Below are 23,587 nucleotides of genomic sequence, written 5' to 3'. Positions count from 1 at the left end.
AGGAATAGAATAATTATTTGATCCTATACTTTTCTGAGTGTTGAAAATATTAAGTAGCCTTTAAAATATACCATACGAGCAGCCCAGGGGTTCAGCGGCTTAGCGCCGCCTTCAGCGCAGGGCGTGACCCTGGAGACCCAGGATCGAGTCCCGTGTCGGGCTCCCTGCATGGGGCCTGCTTCTCCCTCTGCCTGTCTCTCTATCATAAATAAATAAATAAAAATATTTTAAAAAATGAAATAACTCCCATTTCGAGGACGCAGAAATCGGGATTTACAGAGGTCGCTGACAGAGGTCGCTAACAGGCCCACCTGCCCCCGAGCCCAGCCCGCGAGGCTCAACCGTCGGGGTCAGCCCCGCCCCCTCCAGCGAGGGGCCCGGAGGCCCCGCCCCCCGGCTGCGCCGCGCAGGCTCAGCCGCAGAGCACGCCGGGAAGGGGCGGGGCCTGCGTGACCGTTCCGCGTCGAAGTCCCTCCGAGCCTCCTCGCGCGGCGAGCGTCCCTGAGAAAAATTAGTAAGCGTCCTCCGGCCGCCGCGGCGTCGGTGCCTCCCCGCGCGCCTCCCGCGAAGGGGCAGAGAGCGTGGCCGGTCGGCGGGAGGATGAGGCGTCCGGTCGGGCCGGGCCGGGCCGGGCTCCCGGACACGGGTCCCTGCGAGCGGGTCCGCCATGTGCGGCCGGGCCCCTTCCCGCGGCCGCAGCGCGCCCGCGTGCCCCTCGCCGGCCTGCGCTCCCCGCCCCGCGGCCGCCGCGGGCCTCCCGGAGGGGCCGCCCGCGCACACCCACGCACGCCCGCGCACGCCCAGCTCGCGGCCCCTACTGTAGTGCTTTTGCGGGAGACGCAGGCGGAGCGGCACGCACGCTCCTCTTGGGGACCCCGACGCGGTACTCGAACCTGGGTCTCCAGGGTCACGCTAACCTACCTGGGCCCCCGGGGGGCCCCGAGAAGCCGTAAAAAAAAAAAAAAAAAAAAAGAATCACGGAAGTGCTCTTGCAACGAGGTGCTGCGCACGGAGCGTCCGCAGAAGGGGACTGACCGGTGCAGGAGTGTGGCTCGAAGCCGGGCCGCGGGGAAGGTGCGCGGCCGGCCCGGCGCCCAGCTCTGTGGGCGGGAGCTGCAGCTCCGGGGGACGCCCGGCGGCCGCCGTGAGCCTCGCGCCGTGCTCGGGCTTGCGCGGCCGCCTCGGGGGCCGGGGGTCGCGGGGGCCCGCGTCGGGCTCTCCGCGGGGAGCCTGCTTCTCCCTCCGCCTGGGTCTCAGGAATAAATAAATAGGATGTCTAAATAAATATTTCTTTATTTGTGTTTATTATATATAGCATATATTATGTTTCTTATATTTTTTATTTTTATAAAAATTATTTTTGTTTATATTTATTACATTTTAATTTTTAATTATTATGCTTATTACATTATTTTTATTGAATTATATTTATATTATACTTATATTTATGTTTTATATTATGTATATTATATTTTTATTTTTTACAAAATAATTTATTTTATTTTTATTTTATTTTTAATAGTTTGTTTTATTACATGTTTATATTTGTTATATTATATATAATATATTTTTATTATATATTTATTATATATAATGTATTTTATCATGAAATATTTTTGTTTCTTATATTTTTATTTTTAATGATTACTTCATTATTATATATGATATATTTTATTTGTTTATAAAAATAAAATTTATTTTTATTTATTTATATACTTTTATTATATTTTTTAATTTTTATATATATTATATTTTTATTTTTTATATTATTTATATTTTTATTTTTAATAGCTTATCTTATGTGCTATGCTTATTTATATTTTTATTATATTTTATAGAAATATTTCTTTTTTTTTTTTTTTTTTTTATTTATTCATGATAGTCACACAGAGAGAGACAGAGAGGCAGAAACACAGGCAGAGGGAGGAGCAGGCTCCATGCAGGGAGCCCGACGTGGGATTCGATCCCGGGTCTCTAGGATCGCGCCCCGGGCCAAAGGCAGGCGCCAAACCGCTGCGCCACCCAGGGATCCCGAAATATTTCTATTATACATTTTTATTTATTATATTTTTATTCTTAGTTATTTCATTATATATTTATTATATATGATATATTTTTGTTTTTTATAAAAAATAAAATGTTTATTTTTATTTTTATATGCTCTTATATTTTTATTTTTAATAATTTATTATGTTATATTTATTATATATGCAATATATAATATATTTATTATATATAATGAGAAATTTAAATTTTATAGTAAGATCTTTTTTTTTTTTTTTTTTTACTTTTTATTTACTTATGATAGGCACACAGTGAGAGAGAGAGGCAGAGACACAGGCAGAGGGAGAAGCAGGCTCCATGCACCGGGAGCCCGACGTGGGATTCGATCCTGAATCTTCAGGATCGCGCCCTGGGCCAAAGGCAGGCGCCAAACCGCTGCGCCACCCAGGGATCCCTATAGCAAGATCTATATTACATTCAGCCCCAGCATCCTCAGGACCCAGCAGTTTGCCGTTTAGCTCGTAGGATGAGGCAAGAGCGTTTAGGGGAGTAGTTGCCCTTTGCTTGAAATAGTGATTTTTGTCCCCCAACCCGGGATTTTCTGTGCTGGAGCATATACACAGGTTGGAATCCAAAAAGAGCAGGTGAGAAGCTGTGAGCGTCCTCCTTAGTGTCACCGCTGCAGGGAGGGGGTGTGTGTGTGTGTGAAGTGTACTCCCCTAGATGGCAGGAAGGGCTATTTTTTGGATGCTTCAGAAGTCTCCAAAAATAGGTGACGCTTGGTATATTACACGGTTAACTGTATCTAATGATTTTTGTTTTAATTTTTAATTTTTTTTTTAAGATTTTATTTATTTATCCATGAGAGACACAGCGAGAGAGACAGACACAGGCAGGGAGAAGCAGGCTCCCTGCAGGGAGCCGGATGCGAGGCTTGATCCCAGGACTCCAGGATTACACCCTGGGTCAAAAGCAGATGCTCAACTGCTGAACCACCCAGGCGTCCTTCTTTTTTATTTTTAAAAGTAGGTTTAAAATATATATATATATGAGTGAAATGTTTGCTGAACCTCAAAAGCTACTGATTTTGTCAGGCTCCCCGCAGGGAGCCTGCATCTCCCTCCACCTGTGTCTCTGCCTCTCTCTCTGTCTCTCATGAATAAATAAAATCTTTTAAAAAAAAAAAAGCGTAATGTATAAAGAAGTAGCTGTAATGCAAAGAAGTAAAAGGTTAGAGTATACCTGCTTCTAGACTGAGTCACTTTATTTTTGCTTGTGACGGTACCACATATTAATTACCGTAGCTTTATAGTTAAGTCCTCCAACTTTTTTCTTTTTATATATATATATATTTTTTTACTTTTTTCTTTTTTGAGATTGTTTTAGCTTTCTATGTTTATACACATTCCCTATGCATTAAATCCTCTTGCAAGTTCCACAAAAACTGGGATTTTGATCTGTAGCTCAATTTGGGGAAAACTGACTTAACAGTATTAAGTCAGTCAATGAGCGTGCTATATTTCTCCATTTATTTATATCTTCCTTAATTTCTCTCAGCATTGTTTGGTTTTTCAGTGTAGAGATCTTGACCTATTTCATTAGATATATTCATGCATTTGATGTTTTGTGATGCTTTAGAAAATGGTTGTTTTAAAATTTTTTTGATTGTTCAAGTAAAAAATGATTTTTGAATATTGGCCTTCCTAAATTTACTTAATAATTGGCAGTAATTACCTGGAGATCCTTTTGGATTTTCTTTTTTTCTTTTTTTTTTTTTTTTAATTTTTATTTATTTATGATAGTCACACACACAGAGAGAGGCAGAGACATAGGCAGAGGGAGAAGCAGGCTCCATGCACCTGGAGCCCAATGTGGGATTCAATCCCGGGTCTCCAGGATCGCGCCCTGGGCCAAAGGCAGGCACTAAACCGCTGTGCCACCCAGGGATCCCTCTTTTTTTTTTTTTTTTTTTATTTAAAGCAGTATGTTTGCTTTCTCCCTTTCCAATCTTTACACCAAATTTCCGTTAAATATTTCACTTTAACTTAAGGAATTTTCTTTAGCATTTCTGCAGTATAGATTTGTTTGTGATAAATTCTCATTTTCATGTATCTGAAGGAAATATTGCACCTTTATTTTTTTTTTCTTATTTTAAAGATTTTACTTAGAGACACAGGCACAGGGAGAAGCAGGCTCCCTGTGGGGAGCCCAATGTGGGACTCAATCCTGGGCCCAGGGCCAAAGGCAGATGCTCAATCGCTGAGCCATCCAGGCATCGCTTACCTTTATTTTTGAAGGATATTATTACTGACTAGAGAATACTTTAAGTAGTTTTTTTTTGGGGGGGGGGGGGGTTGTTTTTTCCCATTACCTTAAAGACCCTCCATTGGCTTCTGGCCTTCATTGTTTCTGACAAGAAAACAGCCTTTATTCTTTTTTTTTTTTTTTCTTTTATTCTTATTTCTGTTTTCCTGTATGTCTTTTTTTTTTTTTTAAGCTATTTTTAAGAGTTTTTTATCTTTAGTTTTCACCAGTATGACTCTGATATGCATAGGTTTGGTTTTTTCCTTTTATATTTACTGTATTTATTACTCATAGATCTTCTTGAATTGTGTGGTTTGATGTTTTTCTTCATTTGGAGGAAATTGGCCAGTAGTTTTTCAAATACTGCTTCTGTAGCCTTGTCTGTTTTCTCTTTCTGGAACTCTATTTACATCTGTGTTAACCTTTTTGCCAGTTTCCACATATTGCTTACATTATTTGTATTTTTATTTTATTATGCATCATCAGTCTGAACTATTTTCTACTATTGATATAAAATGTATCTATTCTTAATTTCTCTATTTTCCAATTCTCCTATTTCTATGACTTCTTATTCCAGGGGTCTGCTAAACTTCTTCACCTTTTTTCTCTTATCCTCTCAAATGCATCAAAGTCCTAGCCTGATAATACCAATGTGAATTACCTATAGATCTGTTCTGTTGTCTTTTTTCTTTTTATTGGTTTTCAGTCAGTCTTATTTGGGGCTTTTTTTTTTTGAGGGTATACCCATACATTTTTATTGTATTGTGGATGACAAAATTTAAAGACTCTAGGTGCACTTCCTCCAGAGAGGGCTAAGTTCCTTATAAGCAGGCAGATAGTTCTAACAGATTACATTGATCCTGTTGAGGGTTAGCATTAGGACTTGTTGGGACTTTTTAGGGCTGATTTATTTTGGGTTGCCCTTTTTTCCAGGGACTGGTCTTTTCTCCTGGGATATGATCCTTACTCCTACCACATGGCCAACTGAAAGTCCAGATCTTTACCAAGCCCCCTCTACCTTTGCTGGGCTTAAATCTCAGCTTTGTTCTTAGCTCTGCAAAGCTACTGTAATCTCTGTTCAGCTCTTTAGACTCAATCTGCTATTTTCTGCTAGATTTTTTTTTTTTTAATTTTTTATTTATTTATGATAGTCAGAGAGAGAGAGAGAGAGAGAGGCAGAGACACAGGCAGAGGGAGAAGCAGGCTCCATGCACCGGGAGCCCGATGTGGGATTCGATCCCGGGTCTCCAGGATCGCGCCCTGGGCCAAAGGCAGGCGCCAAAGCGCTGCGCCACCCAGGGATCCCGGATTTTTTGATGTCATAATCCATAGATGTACATTTGGAGATCAGCTAAAAAGTGGAGAAGGAGGTATTTGTGTGCAAATTGGGAGGCTTATTTCTCCTTGGTTCCCACATCTCCTTTGTGCCTCAGGAGCTCCACCTGCTTTGGCAACCCAAAACTCCCATCTCCTTAGCTCAATGTGCTGCTGTTTTCCTCTACTCTGTTCTGGAAAGTGTCCTCAGGACAGATAAAATTAAAGCCTGTTATTTTTATCTGTTATGCCTAGATTTATCAGTCTCGTTTTTTTAAACATTCTCTACACCCAACATGAGGCTTGAATTCATGACCCTTAAGATCAAGAGTTTTGTGCCAACCGAGCGAGTAAGGCACCCCTAGATTTGTCAGTCTTATTTTTAATTCTTGCCAATCGGATAAAATTTGGAACAGAGTTGGTTTAGAAGCTGAATAGGATTTGAATAAGCAAAAATGACTTTACAGGTAGAGCAGTATAAGCACAGTTATAGTGGGGAAGAATTAAAAGATTAAGGGCGAAGCAACTTGAAGCATCAATATTGTAGTAATTTTCCAGGAGGAAAGCTACATACATTCTCTCTGGAGATCTGTTTGTGTGTCTGGAAATAATTCCTGATAGCTTGTAATTTCTTTGCAGTCTCCAGTTTTACTTTAAAAATTGTGAATTTTGAGGGGCGCCTTGGTGGCTTAGTCAGTTAAGCGACTGCCTTTGGCTCAGGTGGTGGTATCAGGATCCTGGGATCAAGCCTGAGTTGGGCTCCCAGCTCAGTAGGGAGTCTGCTTCTCCCTCTGTCTCTGTGCGCGCGCGCTCTCTCTCTCTCTCTTTCTCTCTTTCACTGTCAAGTAAATAAATAAAAATTTTTTTAATTAATGTGAATTTTATTCTCTGCTCCATGTTATCCCTCTTTGGTTTAAATTAAAATATTTTAATTGGTTATTACCTAGTAGTATTAACCAGTAGGAACCTGTGCCACATTAATACTCCAACATACATGGGTTAGCCCTAGTTGGGAAAGATAGGTGAAAGACTATATTAAAAAAGAGGTTTCATTGTGTCTTGGTGGCTCAGTCAGAGGAGCATGCAACTCTTGATCTCAGGGTCATTAGTTCAAGCCCCACATTGGGTGTAGATTTTTACAAAAATCTTTTTTAAAAAAATTTTTTTAAGTTTATTCATTTAAGTAATCTCTACACCCAGTGTGGAATTCAAAACTCACCACCTGGAGATCAAGAGTCTCATTCCTCTGAGCAAGCCAGGCACCCCAAAAATAAAATCTTTTAGGGTTTTTAATGTGCATCTTGTTGGAAAAGAAAGTACTAGATTTGTTATTCATATATGTTTTTTGCTCTTTTGCTTTTTCTAATAGCTGAAGAAATGTTACATACTGTTCTTCCTTGCTTCAGAGACCTAATTTAGATTAATTAATTACACTTTGAGGGTGCTTTCCATTATTTGCCTATTTGTGTGATGACTGACATTTGAAGGGATTCCAAGATGCAAAAGCTCATAGATGCGTTGTGGGTTTTTGTTGTTTTTTTTTTTTTCTTTAAAATGTGTTGTTTTTAATTGATTTTTAGACTTGCATATTTTCTTTTGAGTGAATGACAGTCTAGTAGTCAATTTTCCGTGAGTTTTGCTTTGCTCTGGTTATTTGGAGTGCTTAAGTAGGCTGCACAGAAGCCGTCTGAGCTTTTACTGCACTTCACAGTCAGGTCTTATTCATTTAATTTTCTGCTCTGGGATAGGGACTTTGAATTAAAGCTACCAGAAAAGTGGGGGAAAGACCAAAGATGAGAGAAAAGAAGATAGAAGGAACCAGTTTGTCCTGGAAAAAGAGACCTTGAGGCTGAGCAATCAAAAGGCACTTGTGATTCCTCAAAAGACATAAAATGGGATTATATTTTAAGCCTGAATGTGCAACAATCTTTTATATTTTGATTTGGGACTTTAACTATCTTATATAGTTCCCAAAAAGGAATCCATTCATGGGGGTAGAGAGTAGGAGACAGGCATGAGGTGTAATTGGAAAATAGATTCAGGGCAGCCCCAGTGGCACAGCGGTTTAGCACCACCTGCAGCCCTGGGTGTGATCCTGGAGACCTGGGATCAAGTCCCACATCGGGCTTCCTGCATGGAACCTGCTTCTCCCTCTGCCTGTGTCTCTGCCTCTCTCTTCGCTCTCTCTGAATGAATAAATAAATCTTTAAAAAAAAAAAAAAAGGAAAATAGATTCAAAATCTATTTAGAAGGTATATTTGATCCACTTTGGTGATTAAATGTGGGGACTTTGGGAGAAGAGGAATTTAGGACTACCCCTAGATTTCTGGCATGGGAAATTGGGTATAGAGCCATTTTATCAAAAAAGGGAACATGTGTAAAGCAGGTTTACAGGAATACTATAAGAATATAGTTTTAAATCTCTTGAATTAAAAAAAAGAAAAAAATCTCTTGAATTTGAGGGACCTGTGGAGCATCTAAGTGGAGATATTTAGTAGGCCATTAGATATATGGGCTGGAGCTCAGAAATGTAAGGCGAAATCAGCTTAAAAATGATAATTGAATCCAAGGTTGTGCCCACAGAGCAAATGAGAAAGAGTCCTGTGGAATTGAAGGAACAAAAAAAAAAAATTGTTTTAAGACTTTATTTATTTGAGAACATGCACAAAAGAGAGCATGAGTGAGGGGTGGGGAGAGGGAGAGGCAGACTCCTCGCTAAGCAGGGAGCTTGACTTGGGTCTTAATCCCAGGATCATGACCTGAGCTGAAAGCAGACCCCTAACTGACTGACCCACCCAGGCATCCCTGGAACACAAATAATTTAGAAGCAGGTGAAATAAATGTTTGAGAAGAAAACTGGCAAAGAGGTAGGAGGAGGAAGGAATATGTTTTGGAGTCATAGGATTCAAGGAAGTGGAGAGTTTCAAGGATGAGGAACAGGAGTGGTCAGAGAGAGGCCACTAGCTTTAAAAGTTGGACCCTTAGTGTATTTGAATGTTTATATGTGAAGAACCAGTAAGGATGGAAAGAGGAGTTGAGGGAGATGAAGATAATAACTGGCTCTATAGGAGGGCATTGGCGGGGGAGAGGTAGTGACTACAGCTATTTGGATTAACCTTAGATAGAAGACTTTATGTTTTCTAAGACTAATAATTTAAAAGTAAACGTGTGGGTTAATGAGTTTATGCTATAGGCAGGCCTGGGGGAATAAAAGTGAAGAAGATTAGTCCCAGAAGAAAGCGAGAAATATGTCCACCAGAGAATTACAAAGCGAAACTATGTTAGGGAATAGTGATGAAGGGAAGAAAGCCAGTGTTGGTACTGTGAAGGAACCTTGAGTCTAAGCTGTCTGAAGACCCGTTGTGCTTCCAGAAAATTACCATATTTAAAAGAACTAATGTTAAAATCAGACTCTCAATTCTTATTTTATTTTAGGAACCTGGACACTCTTCCCCAAAGAAGAATTTCATTAGTTTGGAACTGGAGGATTCCTTTGCATCAGATACTAAGATGAAAGAATCGCCAATAGATGGTGAATGTGACAAAGCAATGGCACCACAAATGGGGCGGGTAGATGAAATTAAGACTGAACCTGACAGTGCTCAGGTAAATATTCTATTTTCTTTTTTCTAGAACAGCATTTAATTGTACATTTCAGTTATGCAAGATGCTAGTTTACTGGTTGAAAACCTTAAATCTTTATCTTCCCCGAAGTAGTTGGTCACATAATATAAGGCATATGGTGTGAAATGCCATCCCAACTCTATATAAGAAAATGATTTGAGAAAAGAATGGATGTTTGTTTGTTTTTTGTTTGTTTGTTTTTTTTTTATTTTGTTTATTTATTCATGAGACACAGAGAGAGAGAGGGGGCGGCAGAGGGAGAAGCAGGCTCCATGCAGGGAGCCCAATATGGGACTCGATTCCGGGACTCCAGGATCATACTCCGGGCTGGAGGCAGCGCTAAACCGCTGAGCCACCCAGGGCTGCCCAAGAATGGATGTTTGGCATGGGGTTTTGTTGTTTTTTGTTTTGGGGTTTTTTGTTTTTGTTTTTTTTTTTTTTATATATTTATTCATGAGAGACACAGAGAGAGAGGCAGAGACACAGGCAGAGGAAGAAGCAGACCCCATGCAAGGAGCCCGACGTGGGACTTGAACCCAGGAATCTAGGATCACGCCCTGAGCTAAAGGCAGGCGCTCAACTGCTGAGCCACCCAGGCCTCCACCCAGGCCTCCCGGCATTTGGTTTTGGATTGATAAAAGGATTGCTTAGGAAATTATGGGTCTAGCTAAGGTTAACACATTTTTGTTTTCATTTTTCTTAACTTAAAACAGTATGGCTAACTAATTGTATGTAATTATTAGAATTTTTTCTTTGTAATTATTTTACCCAAATTAATTTCATGTTTTTTCTTAAACTTTTTCACACATATTATGTCCTAAAAAATCTATAAATAATAAACTGACTCAAGCCGTGAATGTTCTGTGAGTAGTGCCAAATTTCTTTAGACTGTTTATATATGAGCCAGCTGAAATTTCTAATGAAACAAAAAGTGAATTCAGTTTTAATTTATTTCTAGTATTCTGTTTAGAAATAGCCTAAAGTAAATCAGTGTTAAGTAGGGATATGACTCCCACTGAGTTGGTGATTCTGGGGAATATTGTCCATCTAGGAAGTGTTTGTTGCTTCTTCAGTCTGTGGACATTCACACATTGTGGATGTTGTGGACATCCAAACATAGATCATGTTTAGATAGATTGCCTACTGCTCTGAAGAATCCTCCGTAAGACTCGTAGCTCAATCCAACAACTTTTGTGTTTAAGGTCTTTACAAAGACAATTAGCTAGTACTAATTAAAACAAGGAGGGAAAATAGATGTCATTGAGTGTGTCTGCTCTTTGTGTGGTAGCTACCGAAGGACTGTGTGAACAAAGATTACTGAAGTCACGTCCAGGTATGATAGAATATAATGTAGTAATTGATTAGTGTTGTCAGCCAAAGGTCACCAGAAACGAAGTGTTCACCTATGGTTCAGTTCAGTTACACAATTCACTGCAAAGACTTAAACATAATTTATTATTTTCTATTGAATAACTAGCTGTTTTATACACATTGTATTCATTATTTTCATTTCTTGTTTTAGGAGTACTGTCAAGCCCAGCAGCCCAAAACTCAGGAGAATGAACTGAAAATAAACACTACCTTTTCAGAGAGTGGTAATAGAATTACTTAAATTAATCATATTTATCCTAACCAACGTATTAGCCAGTTTATTCTACTTTTTTAGAATGTCTTTGAAGGGATCCCTGGGTGGCGCAGAGGTTTAGCGCCTGCCTTTGGCCCAGGGCGCGATCCTGGAGACCCGGGATCGAATCCCACGTCGGGCTCTCGGTGCATGGAGCCTGCTTCTCCCTCTGCCTATGTCTCTGCCTCTCTCTCTCTCTCTCTCTGTGACTATCATAAATAAATAAAAATTAAAAAAAAATGTCTTTGAAAAGTGCATTGTTTGTTTTGGGTTTCAAGTCCAGTAGAAGTAACCTCTAAAAGAAAATGAAGGAATGCATACTTAATTTTATGTAAATACTAATTTTCTTTCTTCCTGTTTGTGTTTATAGCTCCACAGTTGACTGCAGGCATTCAGCTTTCTCTTACGTCATCTGGCATGAATAAAATGCTTCCTTCAGTTTCAACCACAGCTGTTCAGGTCTCCTGTTCTGGTTGTAAAAAAATCCTTCAGAAGGGGCAAACTGCCTATCAGAGGAAAGGGTCTACTCAGCTTTTCTGCTCCACGCTGTGCATCAATGAGTACATTTCATCTGCCAATTCACCAGCTCTTCCCAAGAGAACTTGTTCAAACTGCTCAAAGTATATAATTCTAAATTATGCCCTCTTTTACTTCCCTACATAGATCTTGATCAGAGTCTTGGTTGTAACTGTCTACATTTTCATTTTTTCTAAAGAAATATCACCTTGGTTTAGTGAAAAGAAGCCGCTTCCGCTTTCAGTTCCTCAATTAGATTCTTCAGAAATAGTTTTTCTGTTGAGAGATTTGCAGAATTTAAAACATAAGGAGTTCTGTTTCTCTTCAGCTTTAAATAATGTGACTTCTGAAACTTACTTTCCTGCTGTTTTCATTAGAAATTCTCTGTAAGTGGGATTATTATATGTCTATTCTATCATTTAACTGTATAGGCTGCAAACCACTAACACATTAATCATATAATAGTAGTCAATTTGGATCGTTCAAGGTATAAAATAACCAAGGTATAACATTATAAAGTAATGTTTCTGTTGTAATGACAAATGAATTTATTAGATACTTTTGCAAATTTGAGTAGTCCTAGGTAAACATGGTTGCATGTAATCTTTTCAAGATTTCAGTGAGCTGCTGTTGGGGTTTGTATTGCTACTTTTTTTTTTTTTTTTTTTTTAACGTATATAAGGCAATTTAGATGCAGAGAGAGGAAGTAGAGGTAATTTCATAATGAATTAGTGGAAAATGTCCAAAACTTTGAACTCTACCTTGAGATGTAAAGAATCAATGTGCTTTGAAACTCCTATCATACTATAATTCTGGTTTATTAGTTCTCATTAAAAAAATAAAAAAATAAAAAAATAAATGCTATTGCTAAATTTTAAATGTTTTTGTTTCAGAACAGAGGAAACACACAGGCCACCAGTTTTGCTTGTAAATATAGTAAATACCTTTCAAGTATCTTATTTTAGAATCCGATTGCCATAATTTGAATCTTTCTCCATTTATAGTTATATTTTACAACTCATAGCAGCTATATCAATATCATCTGGGAGCTTGTTAAATAAAAATACAGAGTCTCAGGTCTCACCCAGATCTACTGAATCAGAATTGCATTTGTCCCCAGATAATACATATATATGCTTAAGTATGAAAAACAGTGAGAACTTCTTTCTTAGTATTCCCATCTGTTTTATAAAATGTACATAAGAATTATGAGCATTAAATAATAGATTTAAGCCATCAGAGCAATACTGGCATGTAATAAGACCTCAATAAATGTTAATTATCACCATTATTATTCTCGTAACAAATTCACAAACCCTTTTTATTGGTTGCTTCAACTCCTCATTTGGCTGCTGCTTCGGGTGTTATCCGCTGCTTCAAGTCTTACTCCCTGAAACTCACCTTTATCTTTGTGTTTTTTTCAACTCTTCAATACTATGTCTTTTTTCCTTTTTGCTAAGGGCTGTAAGGCACTCTCTTCAGTCTGCTTTCTTTCTCTGCAGAATCATAAAACTGGAAGGGGCCTTAGAAATCATCCAGTCAAAACATTTTCTTTTGGTTTTGAGGAAACTGAGGTCCTGAGAAGTTAAGGTACCATGTTACTATGTTTGGAATTTACCTATTATACATCTTCAGCAGATCTCCCAGACAGATTGAAAAGGCTGAAACAGGAAAGATATAGTGTAAGTTTTTCTCTAAGATGAAGAAATCCAATATGAGCAAAAATATGAAACAAGTTTTACTTCCTTTGGAATATTTTTCCAAAATTACTTCCTTTCAAATATTTTTTAATACAAAATACTATTGTATAGGTTGGTGGAAAGGTGATAATAATGCATACATAGCCTGGAAGAGGCTGTCCATTGTTCAGAGTAACCTGTGCTTTTCTCAAAGTTTTTTTTCTTCCTCATTAGCCTCTGGTATTAATCTACAGTTCTCAAGATTTTAGCTAATTTTCAGTTACTATTGAGGTTTCTTTTATAGCAATGATTTAAAAATCTGTTTTGAGTTAATGCAGTTTTTGTTTCATGAACCAAATAAAAAGTGGCTTTGAAAATGACATTTTAAATCATGTTAGATAAGACTTCTTTTGAGAGCAGTGTGTTTAAGAAATGTCATTTTTGCACTGTAGTATCCCAATTTGAAACCAACCAGAGATTCTGAAAGCAGTCAACAGAGTGCAGAATATCCCTGTGCATTAATGCTGTATAACACATATAAATAAGAAAGTTGTTCAGTCCTGTGCTTGGAATTTGTTTAAGCTAATTTTAGGCACTTTTAAGAAAATTCATTTTTTAGTTTTTTATTTATAAGGACTTAGTAGATTAGAAACCAGGAATCTAGTATACTGGTAGCAGTAAATCAGTAAGCATTTTCAGACTTCCATGCTTCTGCCGATGCAGTTTCTTCTGCCTCCCTTTCCATTTGGCTAATTTATTTCTGTCACAAAGGTCTGCCTCAAATATCCTTACCTCTTGTCTGTTCCCACACAATTTTTTCCTCTCTTCTCACTAACCCCCACCCTTTCAGAATAATTGTTCCATGGTCTGTGTTTTAATAGTGTTCATAATTCCCACAGCATTAATCAAAATTTTTTAAAGAAAGAATTGATACTGCCCCAGTTAAACTATGAATCTCTTGAGATTAGGAACCAGATCACGCTCATCTTTATATTCCCAATGCCTTTACACTAGCTGGCACACAGTGAATCCGAGAAAAAAAATTTTTGTCAAATAAAATACAAGGATAGTACAACTCAGATACTGCATTTAGAGCTATATTTTAAACCAGTAAAATGACTGATTCATAGTAATGAAATGAACCTGTTATTTTTGGTACAATCTATTTCAGGAGGAAAATTTGTAAGTGTTAAAAATAGTGTTGATTTCAGGAGTATTTCATCTAGAAAACTATTATCCTGAAAGATTGATGTTCTGAGGTTTCTAAGTAGCCAGACATCATTGGCAGTTCTCAAACATTCTGGTTTCTGGAACCCTTTACACTCTTAAAATTTTTTGAAAAGCCAGAAGCTTTACTTTATGTAGGTTATATCTGCCAATATATACAGTGTTCGAGATTAAAACTGAGAAATTTTATTTTATTTATTCATGAGAGAGGGGAGGCAGAGGAAAGAGGCAGGCTCCCTGTAGAGCAGGGAGCCCGAGGCAGGGCTAATCTCAGGACCCTGGGCTCACCGCCTGAGCTGAAGGCAGACACTTAACTGACTGAGTCACCCAGGTGCCTCTAAAACTGAGAAATTTTTAAACTAATTATTAACTCCTTTAAAAAGAACTCAGTGAATGTGGACATAAATAATATTTTTAATGAAAAGTAGTCTTTAGTGAAAAGAATTTTAAGAAAAATTGAGTGAACATCATTTTATCAGTTTTGCAAACCTCTTCGATGTCTGGCTGGGTTTTCATATCTGCCTCTGTGTTCAATGAATTGGTAAATGTTTTGGCCAAAGTGTGAAAAAAATCTGGTCCTAACAATCAGTAATTGGAAAAGGGAGGTATGTTTTAATAGTCTTAGATTTTGTGGATGCTCTTTGATACTCTAGCAGAAAACAGGTTGTACTTCTTAAAGGTTAGTTACAATGTGAAATCTGAAACCATATCAATGAATTCTTTGTACTGTTAGGTTAAAATACATGGATCTGTTTGTACTTTGAATGGGTTTTTTTTTTTAACACGTGAATGAATGCTTTTTTGTTACATGCTATCATAATTTGGAAAATACTACTTCACTGAGTTATTTAGATCTTCCAAATGTTGGCATATTTCTTTATGCAATATTTTAACAATCACATTTGTTAAAAAAACAAAACACTAATCTCATCAGGAAATCTTAGCTATTGGGACGCAATCAAGTTGGAGGTGGCAAATTTTCCAAAATTATAATTTCAATGAAAGCTTGAATTTTATCATTGGCAATGAATACTGTCAGCTCTTTATCTTGAAGTAACAGTCTTACTTTATTCTTTTTTGAGAAAATATTTGCTAGATATCCACTCTGGATAATGGTATGTTCTTTCAAGTAAAAATATGTTCCATGAAAATAGTAACTACCTCAGGTTGTAGCTCAACATTCTCACGTGAGATTTTCCTGGAGACAACCATCATAGTTTGGTGTGCAGGAGAAATACTTTGTGTCTCTGTCCCATATCATCACACGGAATATGAAAAAGAAGTTTTCAAAGATAAAGCTTAATAAGAAAATGATTTTTACAGCAAATGTATGGCAATGAATAGCTGATACCAGGACGTTTTGGTGCAGCTGCATTAGTTTGTGCTAATAAGGCCCTGGCATTTTACCCAGTATTGGTTTTTTTTTTTTTTTTTCCTCCCAATTTACTGAGGTGAAATCCACATAAAAAGCCATTTCAGCAGTATTTACTACACTCAACAGTGTCTAATTCCAAAACATTTCTCCAACGTATCCATTAAGGAGTTTCTCCCCAGAGAAAATTCTCTTTAGCCTCTGGCAACCACCAATCTGCAGTCTATCTGGATTTATCTATTCAGGATATTTTATAATTATGGAATTCTACAACATACAACCATTTGTGTCCATCTTTTTAGCATAATGCTTTCAAGGTTTATCCCAGGCTTATACATGTTGTAGCATGTATAGCAGTACTTCATCTTTTTTGTAGCTGAGTAATATTCCATTGTATGGATATATCACAATTTGTTTATCTATTCATTCATTGGTAAACATTTGGACTATTTCCATCTTTTGGCTTTTTTTTTTTTTTTTTTTTTTTTTCTTTTTAAAGTAAGTTCCAGGCCCAGTGTGGGCCTTGAACTCACAATCCTGAGATCAAGAGTTATGTGCTCTACCAACTGAGCCAGGCCAGTGCCCTTATCTTTTAGCTATTTGAAATAGAGCTGTTAGGAACATGTGTGTCTTCATACTTTTTTCAGTACGAGGAGTGGAATTGCAGTGGCCCATTGTTGATTTTGCATCATCAGTTCCAATGTTAACATAGTGAAAAAGACAAATGACACTTTTTTGGGCAGATAATATTTTAATATGAAAATAGTTTTGTTTTAGTGGACCCCTCTAAAAGTATCCGGAGGATCCCTAGAGTTTTGCGGGCCATAGTTTGGTATCCTCTGTCTTGTAGATTACAGAGTTGGTCAGGTATGAATATGTGATTGCTCATCAACATTCTATTATCACTAGCACTAACTAATGCAACTAGGTAATCCTCAAAACTGTGCTATCAGATGTGTTTTGTAATCCCTACTTTATAGATAAAGGAATCAGCATTTGGGAGTATAAATGACTTACCCAACATTATGTAGTATAAATTCTAGAACTAAATACCAAATTCAGGTTTTGTTATTTCAAGGCTGATGTCCCTGCTGTTGCATAATCTTTTTTTTTTTTTTTTTTTTTTGCTGTTGCATAATCTAAAGGTAGGTGAAATGGGAGAGGGTTACTTGAAGGAGTGCTTTAACTTCTAAAAGTGTTTAATGGTGCCCTTGTTTTTCTTTTTAGAGACCTCTTAAATCTAAAGGATGTGATCAGTGTCCAGCTAGAAGATACATCTAGCAAAAATTTTTGCAGCCAATCTTGTCTTTCATCATATGAAGAAAAAAGAAAAGTATTTGTTACCATATGTACTAATAGCATTTTAACCAAGTGCAGCATGTGTCAGAAGACTACTGTTGTAAGTTGAAAATCTAACTTTTAAGAATTCTTTTTTTTAAAGATATTTATTTATATATTTGGTTTATTGAGAGAGAGCATGAGCAGGGGGGAGGGCAGAGGGAGAAGCAGACTCCCCGCTTAGCAGGAAGCCCAATGCAGGACTCAGTTTTATGACTCTGGAATTATGACCTGAGCCAAAGGCAGGCGCTTAGCTAACCAAGTCACCCAGGCACCCTAGTTTTTAGGGATTCTGATTATTTTGTTTAAATGTTAGAGTTTTTACTGAATTAAAAAAATTTTTTCCAAGATTTTATTTATTTATTTGACAGAAAGAGAGGGCCCAAGCAGTGGGAGCAACAGGCGAAGGGAGAGGGAGAAGCAGACTCCCCACTGAGCAGGGAGCCTGATGCAGAGCTGGACCCCAGGACACTAGGATCGTGTCCCTAGCCAAAGGCAGATGCTTAACTCACTAAGCCACCCAGGCTCCCCTTTACTGAATTTTTTTTAAATCCTAGATTCAGTATAAAGTAAAATACTAGAATGTGAAACACTGTAGTAATGCCTGTTTTTCACTTTCACTCCAGCAACCTCATCATGAAGTCTATCTTGAGAACCGTGGGGCTTACTTATTGTTACACTGTCTCTAGTTTGTTTCGAATGCTTCAGATGAAAGGACAGTCTTATTACTTTAATAGTTCAGAGAGAGGGTACCCAGGTGGTTCAGTTGGTTAAGCATCTAACTCTTGATTTTGGCTCAGGTCATGAGCCCCACATGTCCCTCTCCCTCTGCCTGCCCGCCACACGCTCATGCTCGCTCGCTTGCTCTCTCTCAAATAAATAAATAAAATACTGAAAAAAAATAGTTCAGAGTATTACAGCACATAAGTGGGTACGAATAAAGACCTGTTGCATAAAGTAAGGACAACTCCATTTGAATTTGACTACGTGGACTCAAAATATCCAAGATTGAGTTCCTTCCATTAGTTTAGTTGTGGATGTTTCCACTTTAGGAAAATGTAGGGATAAGATTTTAGTACCATTGGGAATAGTTTCAGTTGATAAGACAGTGAAGAAGATGAAATAAGACTTCTGACAGTTCCTCTTACATAACAATTCATGATAAATGCTGTATGAAGATTCTCCTAAAGACTCTCAGGATGATCTTGCCTTGAAGAAAACCAAGCAAATGGAAGCTTGTTTATAAACTGCAAATAAATAGGCCTCAGCAGTGTAGCGCCGCCTTCAGCCCAGGGCATGATCCTGGAGACCCAGGATCAAGTCCCACATTGGGCTCCCTGCATGGAGCCTGCTTCTCCCTCTGCCTGTGTCTCTGCCTCTCTCTCCCCCTCTGTCTCTCATGAATGGATAAATGAAATCTTTAAAAAAATAAATAAATAAACTGCAAATAAAGATAGCAGAAGTAACAATAGCCTACCTATCGTAAAACTCAACCACAAAGGTGTTTTTAATTCTGTTTTCTTACACCTAAGCAATGTTAAAATGAATTAAGAATGTCACAGGCTTTTCTGAATGAGAAATAATCCCCTTTCTGGTAGAAGAGCCGTGGGTAGGTGGTTCTGAGAGCAGAGAAGCTGTCCTGCTTTGGTGGACTACATGAGATTAACGCAATTAGTGGTCTGAGCCCCTTTCATGAGGTAGGATTATTGTCTTGCTTGTTCGGATGATGCTTTGAGACCCAATTCCATCTCCGTAAATTCTTCCTTAAAAACACGCGATTCAAGATAGGATTCTCCGCAAGTGTGAATTCAACTAAGTCATTTGTGAGCCACATCTTCCCTGTGGCAGAGTGCTCATGTGATGACCTTGGGCACAGAAGTGGGAAAATGGGAGGCATGGGAGCCTTCTGAAGGCAAGAAATGCCGTTCAGTCTTTTCCTTCTTCATCCCTCACACTCAGTGAATACACCTTGTCCTGTTTTTAAGAGCCTATTGTGAGTACCACATACTTAGCCTATGTGATTGGTTGAAAGAGTTTAAAAAGCACCATTTAACACTATATCCTGCATATGAGTTATTATGATAGTGATAATGGAGAAAAATTAATATTGTTAGTTAACTGTAATAAGAATTAGAAAAATATTCAAATCTATGAGTCTAAAAATAGGGTGACTTTTTATTTCTAAAAGTAGATTGTGGGATCCCTGGGTGGCTCAATGGTTGAGGATCTGCCTTCAGCCCAGGGCGTGATCCCAGAGACCCGGGATCGAGTCCCACATTGGGCTCCCTGCATGGAGCCTGCTTCTCCCTCTGCCTGTGTCTCTGCTTCTCTCTGTGTGTCTCTCATGAATAAATAAATAAAATATTTTTTAAAAAACACAAAACTAGATTGTTTGAGGGGCGCTTGGCTGACACAGTTAAGTGTCTGACTCTTAGATTCAGCTCAGGTCGTGATCTCAGGGTCGTGGGATCGAGCCCCATGTCCAACTCCACAGTCATTGCAGAATCTGCTTTAAGATTCTCCTTCCCTACCCCTCCCCCCCCCAATAAATAAATCTTTTAAAAAATTTCTTCTAGGGATCCCTGGGTGGCGCAGCGGTTTGGCGCCTGCCTTTGGCCCAGGGTGCGATCCTGGAGACCCGGGATCGAATCCCACATCGGGCTCCCAGTGCATAGAGCCTGCTTCTCCCTCTGCCTGTGTCTCTGCCTCTCTCTCTCTCTGTGTGACTATCATAAAAAATAAATTTAAAAAAATGTCTTCTGGGATCCCTGGGTGGCGCAGCGGTTTGGCGCCTGCCTTTGGCCCAGGGCGCGATCCTGGAGACCCGGGATCGATTCCCACATCGGGCTCCCGGTGCATGGAGCCTGCTTCTCCCTCTGCCTGTGTCTCTGCCTCTCTCTCTCTCTGTGACTATCATAAATAAATAAAAAAATTTAAAAAAAAAATATTTAAAAAAATGTCTTCTAATGGACTGGGGTTTTTTTTTTAATAGTTTTTTTTTAAAAGATTTTATTTATTTGAGAGAGAGAGCACGAACAGGGGGACTGAATCCTAGGACCCGGGGATCATGATCTGAGCCAAAGGCAGATACTTAACCTACTGAGCCACCCAGGCACCCTAAAGTAGATTGCTTGATAGAATTTTTTTTTTTTTTAAAGATTTTATTTATTCATGACACACACACACAGAATGGCAGAGACACAGGCAGAGGGAGAAGCAGGCATCATACAGAAAGCCTGACGTGGGACTCGATCCAGGGTCTTCAGGATCATGCCCTGGGCTGCAGGCAGCGCTAAACTGCTGCGCCACCAGGGCTGCCCTGCTTGATAGAATTATACTTACTTTGACCACATCTTTTTTCCCTCCACATCTTTTTTCTTTTTAATATTTTATTTATTTATTCATGACAATACATAGAGAGGAGAGAGAGAGAGGCAGAGACACAGGCAGAGGGAGAAGCAGGCTCCATGCAGGGAGCCTGATGTGGGACTCGATCCCGGGTCTCCCGGATCACGTCCTGCGCTAAAGGCGGCGCTAAGCCACTGAGCCACCCAGGCTGCCCCCTCCACATCTTAATAGAATAAATTAATTGTTATCTTTCCCAGATGAATAATAAATTAACTATAAATAATACCAGTATTGTTACTTAATGTTAAATATTGGGCTAAATAATTTTATTTTTAAGATTTTATTTATTCATGAGACACAGAGAGAGAGAGAGAGAGATGCAGAGACACAGGCAGAGGGAGAAGCAGGCTCCATGCAGGGAGCCTGACCTGGGGCTCGATCCCAGGTCTCCAGGATCATGCCCTGGGCTCAAGGCAGGCGCCAAACCGCTGAGCCATCCTGGGATCCCCTAAATAATGTTAAAATAGCTCTTCTCAAAATAAAAACGTCATACTAATAAAGGATAAAAGAATTTTCAAACTTAAATTGTTTTTTGTTTTATTGTTCCTTTGCCAATATCCTGTTTTTCATGGAAGAAAATCTGCATATGGTATTTTCATTTGTCCTTGTATTTTATGCCCCCAAAAGCAGTTCTTTTTCACCATTGCTCTAAGCCCAAAATGATGGTTCCTGTTACAGTAGAAACAATAGATGGGGAACCACACAGTTCATGTCCTTTACACACTTACTGCTTACTGAATGTACTATATTCTGTATATCTTACTGCTTCTGTGCTACTTTCTAACAATATGCTTTCAGTGTTTACCATGAAGTTAGGCTAGAAAAGCAATGATTCCCACAGCTGTTCTCTGGCTCCTCTGCTTTCCTGAGTTAATATTCAAAGTGGAATTGAGTGGGGCACCTGGGTGGCTCAGTCGGTTAAGCATCTGCCTTCAGCTCAGTTCATGATCCCAGGAGCCCCACATCAAGCAGGAAGCCTGCTTCTCCCTCTCCCCCTGCTTGTGCTCTTTCTCAGTCAAGTAAATAAATAAAATCTTTTTTTTTCTTTTTCTTTTTAAAGTGGAATTGAAGAAAGGGATATAATTGTAAGACTTTTGTGTATTTATCCAGTCAGAGTTGATTGCCTGGAGTGATAAACATATTCTATGACCTCTTTCTTCATTGCTTGCATATGAAGAAAGCATACTGCTTTCTAATATGTATCTAATAATGCTGCTGCTACTAATGTATATCTGATAAATAACACAAATATTGGAATGATCTATTTCTTTCATTTTAGTCACTCTAATCTATAGTGCCTTTTTTTCCTCTTTTTTGTTTGTTTCTAATTCAAGTTAGTTAGCATATAGTGTATTATTAGTTTCAAGGTAGACTTTAGTGATTCATCAGTTGCATATAACATTCAGTGCTTATTTTTTTCCGATTTTTAAGAAAGTGTAAAAATGTGACTTCATTATCATTACTTGTTATATTTTAGCTAAGAGGAGCAATAATGGGTGTGTTTTTGTTTGTTGATAATATGTCATACACCAGGAATATGAATATAACTTTAATCTTTAAACAGAAACCAACCCAAACACTTACATCTGTTCTTTGCAAATCATTGAAGCCCTCAGATGAAATGATTGAGACCACCAATGACTTTGGGAAGACAGACCTCTTCTGTTCTGTTAATTGTTTCTCTGCTTACAATAAAGCTAAGATGGAATCATCAACAGGTAATGTTTGCTTAGAAGTTATCAGAGGTTTAGAAACTGTTGAATATTACTAATTTCCTTTAGTTTATCACCTTGATTTATCTCAACATGAGTCAAAACAGTATAAAACTCGTTGCAAAAAAAATGTTTTCCAGGTGCACCTGGCTGGCTCAGTCGGTAGAGCACGTGACTCTTGCTCTCAGGGTCCTGAATTCAAGCCCCACATTGGGCATGGAGCCTACATTTAAAAGGAAAAAAATGTTTTCCAGTAGTTTTATGTAAAAGGAAGCCTACTTCACAACCAAAGACTTAATATTTATTTGTAAAGATCATCATATTAGAATATAGAATTTTATACTTAGCCCTGCTTTGTAAAAATAAGGGTATCAGTTATGTTTTTTTATAGGAAGTGGAGCTAGTTGGAAATACTTGAAAGTTCATTAATAGAAAAGCACAAGTAACCCAGGGCCAACTTTGTATTCTATCAAAGAGCCTCATATAGGACCATTAGTGCTATTTTACATAGATAATAAAGAAAATGATACCCCTGAGGTTTGTACTTCATGTAAACTGGTTTATTCTAGAAATCTCTGCAATACTAGCTTAGATACCAGTCTAACTCCAGTCATGTTGAGGGTTATGAATCTTGAAAGAGTTAGAAATGAGACCCATTAGGGGTGCTTGGCTGGCTCAGTCAGTAGAGCGAGTGACTCTTAATCTTGGGGTTATGAGTTAGAACCCCACATTGAGTGTAGAAATTTTTTTTTTTTTAAGATTTTATTTATTCATGAGAGACACAGAGAGAGAGAGAGAGGCAGAGACACAGGCAGCGGGAGAAGCAGACTCCATGCAAGGAGCCCGATGCGGGACTCTATCCCGGGACCCCAGGACCACGCCCCGGGCAGAAGGCAGGCACCAAACCGCTGAGCCACAAGGGGATCCCCTAGAAATTACTTAAAATAAAATAATGTGTTTAAAAGATGAAAGATCTGATATCCATTAGGAGATATTGAAGGAATCTCTTTTCTATTCTTCGTGGGTAATTTCATGTAAATGACATAAAGGGACTTGAGAAGTTGTATGCAAAGGTCAAATATATTAAAAAATGGAAAATGTAAATTATCAGTTTCAGGGTACTAATGTGTTTATGCTAAAGAACCTGGCTATAAGCCCTACTCCAATTTCCAGCAATACCTAAAGCTATTGGATATTTGCATTGTTTGTTGAAACACTGGTTATTAAACAGTGCTTTCTGATTGATTCTCCTGGTTGTTGAGAAATCTTTTAATTTTTTTCAGTAAATGTTTCTGTGGTACAGGATGCCTCAACAGAGCTCTTAGCTCCAAAGAAAGATACAACTCCAGTTATAAGCAATATAGTGTCATTGGCAGATACTCATGTTTCCCTGCCCATCATGAACTCTGATGTCTTACAAGGTAAAATTGATATAAAGATACTTGATATAAAAAAACAAAAGATA

At 38.6% G+C, this 23,587-nt stretch overlaps 1 protein-coding gene across 7 annotated transcripts in view; it reads left to right on the top strand.

Moving 5' to 3' along the window:
- Nucleotides 1-379: 379 nt before the first annotated feature.
- ZMYM1 (zinc finger MYM-type containing 1) overlaps nt 380-23,587 on the top strand; it is a 35,788-nt gene continuing 12,580 nt past the window's right edge. For 2 of the 7 annotated variants that reach the window (XR_005370185.1, XM_038557951.1), the window contains exons 1-7: nt 380-514; nt 9,058-9,228; nt 10,769-10,841; nt 11,241-11,490; nt 16,892-17,063; nt 21,975-22,128; nt 23,406-23,543. Coding sequence is in view for 6 of the 7 variants with exons in the window: in XM_038557951.1 (XP_038413879.1) it covers nt 9,133-9,228; nt 10,769-10,841; nt 11,241-11,490; nt 16,892-17,063; nt 21,975-22,128; nt 23,406-23,543 (883 nt within the window). In the remaining variant the exon portion in view is untranslated. Of the gene's footprint in view, nt 515-2,349; nt 2,649-9,057; nt 9,229-10,768; nt 10,842-11,240; nt 11,491-12,888; nt 13,069-16,891; nt 17,064-21,974; nt 22,129-23,405; nt 23,544-23,587 lie in introns of those variants that run through there. The other 5 variants (XM_038557953.1, XM_038557952.1, XM_038557954.1 and 2 more) reach the window with 5 other exon arrangements.

This window comes from Canis lupus, chromosome 15 (assembly GCF_011100685.1).
Source record: "Canis lupus familiaris isolate Mischka breed German Shepherd chromosome 15, alternate assembly UU_Cfam_GSD_1.0, whole genome shotgun sequence".
Classification (NCBI taxonomy): domain Eukaryota; kingdom Metazoa; phylum Chordata; class Mammalia; order Carnivora; family Canidae; genus Canis; species Canis lupus.
The sequence above is the reverse complement of the archived record's forward strand: the minus strand, read 5'-3'. Positions and strand labels throughout refer to the sequence as shown.